General features: G+C 43.6%; 1 protein-coding gene across 1 annotated transcript; it reads right to left on the bottom strand.

Annotated features, from left to right (window-relative positions):
• Window positions 1–225: 225 nt before the first annotated feature.
• LOC124762788 (solute carrier family 2, facilitated glucose transporter member 8-like) lies at window positions 226–1,302 on the bottom strand. Its single transcript, XM_047249123.1, has 2 exons — window positions 1,159–1,302; window positions 226–567 (listed from the first exon to the last, which is right to left on the bottom strand). The coding sequence occupies exons 1-2, from the start codon at window positions 1,300–1,302 to the stop codon at window positions 226–228; spliced, it is 486 nt and encodes a 161-aa protein (XP_047105079.1).
• Window positions 1,303–7,535: the final 6,233 nt, after the last annotated feature.

The following is a 7,535-nucleotide window of genomic DNA, read 5'->3' as shown; positions in this document are numbered from 1 at the left end:
TAAAAACTTAAAATGTGGTCATACACAGAGGCTACAAACATTTTTAAAATGGTTAGCAAATATTAGTGAGTTTCCACTACAAGATTCATATCTCTCGCTAGTTCATGAGGTATTAGATTGTTTCATTCACAGAATGAAGATCACGGCTGCATGTCTTGGAGACATCTAAGATCTTCTGTGACACAGTGATGGTGTACTTTTCGTTAAGATTAGAATCCCTGCATCTCACTTTGGTTCCTCATTCCGGAGATCGGCAGTAAGTTGTCGACTACTTCCGCCGAATCGAGCGTCCATCTCCTGATTTATCTGCGCGAACGTCTTGCCCTTGGTCTCGGGCAGCAGGAAGTAGGTGTACACAGCGCCGCACACACACAGCACGGAGAAGGCCCAGAAGGACCAGTAGGCGCCCACGCTGTCCGACACCACCTGGAACATCTTCTTCAGGAAGAAGCCGTACAGTGCTATCACCGTCGTGTTGATGGACGTGGCGGCGCCCTTCACAGAGACGTGGTATATCTCGCCTATTATCGGGTAGAGGACTGAACCTGCGCCGAACGTGAAGGAGACCTGCAACAGAAGTACAGACATTTACAAGTGAGTCCAGTCGTATATCGTTGAATCAGCAACAGTAGAAATGTAGCATAGGCAACGTCGATACTGTTAACATGACGTACTTAGATGGGGTAATAACAGCACCACGTGGCGGAGGTGGTAATAAGCTCTTTTACAGAAATAAACACTTCATAATTATTGTAACAGTGTGTCGACGAACATCGGGAACGACTCAAGAGAAACCCCATGATGGTAGACTGACTGGTCACTTGCCGTCAACGGCAGAAAAAGACAATGAGGAAACGGACAAATTGGGATATCAAACAGATACACAAAGTCCAACGAGTAATTCGGAGAGACCGCACCTGAGATAAAGAACCAACGTTCTGTTACAATGAGACAATAGCGAAGTGAATACACCTCTGAGGCCTGTCTCGCTGCACGGCCACCAGTTCTAATTGGCTAACAGAATGGTGTGTGACGACGCGGTCCGGTCCGCTAGTGCTCACGTATGTAACAGGTCTACCTAGGAGCGGAGGGAGGCCCAGTTCCTTGCTCTCTGGTGAGCTTTCAAAGTCGCTGGACTGGGATAGCAGATCTATTCACCTGAAACGAGTGCATATGGCTGGAAGCATTGTGTTTGTGAAGGGGAACTGTTGGTGTGAGGAACTGGGAGCATCCTGCATCATGCTGAGTCATGGCAATATGCGTGTCGTTTACTGTTGTTGAGGGCCGCCTGGAGCCCTCCATGTCTATGTCCACCGAAACTGCTACAGGGTTTTTTGGGCACAAGTTACATCTTTTAAGTAGTGAGACTAGGAATGGTTACATTTCTAGTTCAGGCTGTACCTCTGGTGCTGGTGCAATCGGTAGATGTGGGTGGAGCTGATTTGTATGATGACACTCTACCCTTGTGTGTGTTGACTGATGTGTTGCGTCACTCTTGGGTGTTGCTGGTTTCTACGTTGAAACGTCCCCTTTGAAAAATTATACAAGACTGAGCTTAACCTGACACACAATATTTTTAGCGCAACGCAATCTGACTTTCAGAAATCCCTACAAAAGAATGGCCCTGACTAATATTAACCTATGCATTTCACAAATCGCTTACCTCACAAAAATCTTGGTTACTCGAACTACTGCAATACAGCGAGCACCACTACTGCCAGCTAAATAAAAGATTCAAACAACGGAAGGCACTAACTACTGATAGGGATAGTTAGCAAATGAAAGATATTAATAGAGAACAAATAATGTATTTACCTTAATAGTCATAATATATATAGCAGTTCATGACAAATTACAAAACTCCGCCATCTCTCTCCCCACATCCACCACTACTGGCGGCTCACCTCCAACTGCGCAACGCTACGCGCTGTTCACATCCAGCTGCCGCTGCCCAACACTACAATGGCAGAAAACAATGCAAACTAGCCACGGACTGCACATAGCACAGCCAGTCATTTTTCATACAGAGCGCTACGTGGCGTTACCAATAAGAAAACCTAAACAGCCAACTTACAACGTGTTTTTTGCTCTGTACGACTGTGTGTACACTGCTGTTTCTTATGTGTATTGCCCTGAGTGCGGTGTCCGAGTTTCCTGGGGCCTTGTGGCCAGGAGATGGAGTGTTTGCAGGTGTCTCCCAAGAAGAAGCTCTGCTGGGCTACGATTCTGGATGGGGGCAGTCCTGAACGAGCTCAGGAATAGCGTGAGCGCTACTGTTGTTGGTGGTAGGTCCTACTGATTTCAACGTTTACTACTTAAATGTTCACACCGCACACTTCACTTTGCCATTTCAAATGGTTCAAATGGCTCTGAGCACTACGGGACTTAACATCTGAGGTCATCAGTCCCCTAGAATTTAGAACTACTCAAACCCAACTAACCTAAGGACATCACACACATCCATGCCCGAGGCAGGATTCGAACCTGTGACCGTAGTGGTCGCGCGGTTCCAGACTGAAGCGCCTAGAACCGTTTGGCCAAACCGTTTTCCATTTCAGGATCGGTGAAATGACGGAATAAGGTGTTTTATGCAGTTTGATGTCCAGGACTACGTGAAATTCGTTGCCAAGAATTGGCGTCCGTTGTCCGCTATTATAAATTTGGGGAAGCTCCTCAATAGCTAGAATCCGAGTAGTGCATTTATTATGGCTCTTGTGGTGGACACCACGTTTGCCGCATACGGGAATTTAGCGTAGGTACGACTGTTAGCCACACAGTCTAGAAATGGTCCTGCAAAGTACAAACGAATTCGGGGCATGTCAGGGGGCGATAGTCTGTGGTGGTGCTGCCCAGTGCCGGCCAGCTGAACCACTGCTTCCTGTTGCGTGTGGCCAGTACGCCTGTCGTCTGGTTAGGGGCTTTCATCAGGACATTCCCCAGTGATTGCGTTTAAATAGTTGTAATACCTGAGGCCACAGAGTGGCCAGGTTAGCAAAATGGTGTATATCTGTCTCAGCAACTGTTATGAGGACACTGTTGATGACTCCTAGACAGTAGATGCGGGACGACATCTGGAGCTTTGATTTTTTTATTTTTCAAAATGTGCGAGGGCCACCTATGGAGCACACAGCGCATGACTTGTCATAAGATCAGGTCGCAGCGTGTGCTTTCAGTAATTTGTGCAGCCGTCATGGAAAATCCTTCCAATGTGTGTTTCCGTTCTGTGTGTATGGTGAACCATATCAGTATTTGTAAATAGCTTTCGGCATAAGCTAATCAGAAGGGACATTAAACAGCCACATAAAAACCATGGATCACTAAGGGGTTTAAAGTATCTTGTGAAAGGGAAATGTATCTTTTGGTAAGAACAAGTAGAAACCCTACAGTCGTTGCGCACTACAAAATACTCAAAATAACTAAAAATCAAGAAACATGCACATAATGTCAGAAATCAGTAAGTCTGAAAACAGAGTTAAGGCAATATGGAATATAGTGAAGCAAGAGACAGGACAACCAACCACAGATGAGGATAACATTACTATTGTACTGAATGGAAGGGTTATAAATGACAAGTCACAGGTAGCAAATGTATTTCATAATCATTTCTTAAACATAGTAGATGGCTTAGGGACCAACACTTCAAGACAAATATCACAGAAATATGTCGAAGAAGTAACTCTCATAACATTCCATCATATGAATGTACCACCAACTTCTGAAATTAAGAGGGTCATACATTCTCTCAAGAATAAAAGGTCTTCTGGTTTTGTTGGTGTTTCCAATAGAGGACTAAAGATTTGTTCCCATATAAGTCCAGTATTGTTCGAAATATGTAATGCATCACTAACTCAAAGCATTTTTCCACAGAGACTAAAATAAGCAGTTGTTAAATCCCTCTTTAAGAAAGGTGATAAGAGAGATGTCAGTAACTACTGACGTATTTCACTGTTGACATCATTTTCCAAAATTTTTGACAAGGTGATGTATTCTAGAATAGTATCTCACCTTGGCAACAATAATATCCTCAGGAAATCACAGTTTGGCTGCCAGTAGTGCTGCTCTACTGAGAATGCCATTTACACGTTCACACACCAGATATTACAAGCATTAAATAACAAAACAGCACCGGTAGGAATTTTCCGTGACCTATCCAAGGCATTTGAGTGTGTGAATCATAGTATACTCCTAGATAAATGGAAGTTTTAAGGGGTTGATGGTACAGCCAATATCTAACCAAAAGAATGCAGAAAGTTGTACTTTGTAGTAATTCAACCGACAGAATCCAGGGACATAATTCCGACTGGGGAGAAATCACGTATGGGGTTCCCCAAGGCTTAATCTTTGGTCCACTGCTGTTTCTCGTATATGTAAATTATCTACCGTCTAATGTACAACAAGCAGATTAGTTCTTTTTGCAGATGACACAGCATTGTAATCACTCCAAATATACATACAGAAATTGAAGTTCTCAAAAGTATCATTAACTGGTATTCTGCAAATGGTCTCACCCTGAATTTCATAAAGACACATCATATTCAGTTCTGCACCTCTAGGGGTACTGCACCAGTAATAAGTGTAATACATGGTGATGAAATAATACATAAGATTGAAACTTCATAATTCTTAGGTGTCCATATTGATGAGAATTTAAATTGGAAGAAACTCATTTTGGAACTCCTAAAACAACTTAGTTAAGCCACATTTGCACTTGAAATCATTTAAAATTTTGGGGAGAGACAAATAAGTAAATTGAGATATTTTGCATGTTTTCAATAGTGTCATGTGGAATAATGTTCTGGAGTATCTCATCTTTAGGAAAGAAGGTCTTCATTGCCCAAAAACGTGCTGTAAGAATAATATGTGGTGTTCACCAGTGATCATCTTGTAGATATCTTTTTAATGAGTTGGGCATTCTGACTACTGCTTCACAGTATATTTATTCCCTTATGAAGTTTGTTGTAAATAATCCACTACAGTTCAAAATGAACAATGAGGTACATAATTACAATACTAGAAGGAAAAATGACATTCATTACTCAACATTAAGGTTGTCTTTAGCACAGAAAGGGGTGCACAACACTGCAACAAATATTTTTGACCATTTACCCAGTGATATAAAATGTTTAACAGACGGCAAGGTAAAATTTGAAAATAAATTGAAAAACTTTCTCCTTCATAACTCTTTCTGTTCTTAGAAGAATATCTACGTTTGTAATGTGTAAAAGGTCGTGGAGAAAAAATAATGATAATAATATGACGATGTTTAGAGTACAAATAGATGTACAAATTAATTTGCAATATGAATGTAAAATGACTCGTTCTACATCGTGAAAATTTATCGTGTAAAATGATCTATGGAACATGAAAGTAAATAAGCAACCATAAGATTTACTACTAGTCAAGGGCCAGGTCTGGTCCTGCGAGAAGGCCAGACAGAGCATCCGCATCTGTCTGTTGTGCTGTTACCTTGTGCTTAATTGCGGAACTGTAGGAGCTCAGGAAAAGTGCCCAGCACCTGTCCTCATGTACTGAACATGTTTCTCAGCCAAGCGCTTTAGTGACTGAGTGATATGCACCGCTTGTGGGAAGAACTTCAAATAAAAATTTACCTTTCCCAAATAGGCTTGCAGCTCCAGTAAGTTTTGAGGGTGGGTTAGGGAGGCGCACCGGCCGCGGTGGCCGTGCGGTTCTAGGCGCTGCAGTCCGGAACCGCTGGACTGCTACGGTCGCAGGTTCGAATCCTGCCTCGGGCATGGATGTGTGTGCTGTCCTTAGGTTAGTTAGGTTTAAGTAGTTCTAAGTCCTAGGGGACTGATGACCTAAGATGTTAAGTCCCATAGTGCTCAGAGCCATTTGAACCATTTTTTAGGGTGGCGCTAGTTAGTATGTTGTGATCAGGGAGCTGGATCCTTTCTTTGGTTAGTAAGTGCCCGATTAACTCCCCTTGCTCCTGTAACGCTGGCATTTGCCTAAAAGGCTCTTCAGCCCTGCGTCAAATAATGTGGTAAGTAGTGTACAAACATTTATTAGGTTTTCCTGATGCGTAGCTCCCGTGACAATCGATTTGTCTAGGTAGTTAGTGCAATTGTAGACAGACATGGTTAACGGTTCCAGGTATCTTTGGAGGATATCTGAAGCAAAAGAGATCCTAAAAGGTAATCGCTTGTATTAGTACAGGCCAAAGTGAGTGGTAATATCTGCGATGTTTTACAACTCTTCATTACCGGTATTTGCAAATATGCGTCAGCCGTGTCGACGTTCTTGTGAGAAGGTCTTCTGGACATGGTAAAGGGTAGGTTTCTGCTTGTGCGTGGGAACTGATCGTTGATTTAAGGTCTCCACATAGTCGAAGAGAGCCATTGAGATTCTGCAGTACCGCCATGGGTGTAGACCAAGCGTTTGTTTTAACACCAGCCTCATGGAGTCGATCGAGTTCCTGTTGAACGACTGTGTATAAGGAGACTAAAATCGGCTCTGCTCAGCAGAAATGAGGCATCGCGTCTGATCGTGAGGAAATATTAGCATGGAAATCTGTGGCACTTTCCAGACCAGATTCGGTGCAAGTGTGGATTTGGAACAGGCGATCGTCAAGTAGCTGGAGGAGTCAACCTGAACTTCGTCTTTGATGGACGATACGAACAGCTAGAAGGCATCCAGACCGAAAATGTTTCCGTCTGAGTGACAATCGACAACAAATAGAGCTTATCAGAGACTGAGAATTGACACCAGAGGAGGGCGGGGGGGGGGGGGGGGGGGGGGCGGCGAAGGAACTGAATTGTCACTGTACACAACCAGTGTTCGGGAGCATGTCAGATGAATTCGCAATTACGAATTCATCTGACGTGTTTAGTAACGGCTGTGGTAGCCGCAGTGCATTGTCATCAGAATAACACCGGCACTGCAATATCGTAGTGTTCGGGAGGGTTGGGCTTAGCCTGGGAAACCTAGATGTGCATATGTTTGGAGGTTTACCAAGGAAACTGTAGCTCCTGTGTCCACCTTGAAACTGATGTATTTGTTTGCAGTTGTGGCTTGTTAGCTAAAGGACTGTCTGGGAGAATCCTTTCCGCCCAGCGATGCTTGTGGGAAATTGAATCTGATCATACTGAAGGTTTACGGCAGACTGATTGGAGATGCTCGTATGTTCCACAATGAGTGCAGTGTGCGCAGCTACCTGGAAACTCTACATGTACTGTGAAGCTGTCTGGTCAGGACGGAAGAACGCGCTGCACACACCAAAGAGATGCTACTGCCTGATGTCGGGTATTTCCTGTTCCTGGGACAGCCATTGCTACTTATGGTGGGGCCATGAGGCTCCCGTTTTCCACTTACGCGATTTCGGAAGACTGCACGATTACCCAAATCTTCCAAAGATGAGATGTTAAGTTTGATGGCTGATGTGCCTACTTTCAGACGGGGAGCCAACTGGACAAGTACGTCTCTAACTGAAGATTCGGCATATGACATTTTGCATTCTGGGTTTGCACAACTGATATCTCAACGGTAACTTAAAATTTTGTCAATCATCCAGAAGC

Source organism: Schistocerca piceifrons, chromosome 1 (genome assembly GCF_021461385.2).
Source record: "Schistocerca piceifrons isolate TAMUIC-IGC-003096 chromosome 1, iqSchPice1.1, whole genome shotgun sequence".
Classification (NCBI taxonomy): Eukaryota; Metazoa; Arthropoda; class Insecta; order Orthoptera; family Acrididae; genus Schistocerca; species Schistocerca piceifrons.
This window is presented reverse-complemented; position numbering and strand designations above follow the sequence as displayed.

What these genes read in the sequence shown, in the direction of transcription:
- LOC124762788 (XM_047249123.1), bottom strand. Translation starts at nt 1,302, where the DNA reads ATGGAGGGCTCCAGGCGGCCCTCAACAACAGTAAACGACACGCATATT. An exon ending in GCCATATGCACTCGTTTCAG is followed by an intron (nt 568 to 1,158) that starts GTGAATAGATCT and finishes CTTCTGTTGCAG; the next exon opens with GTCTCCTTCACGTTCGGCGC.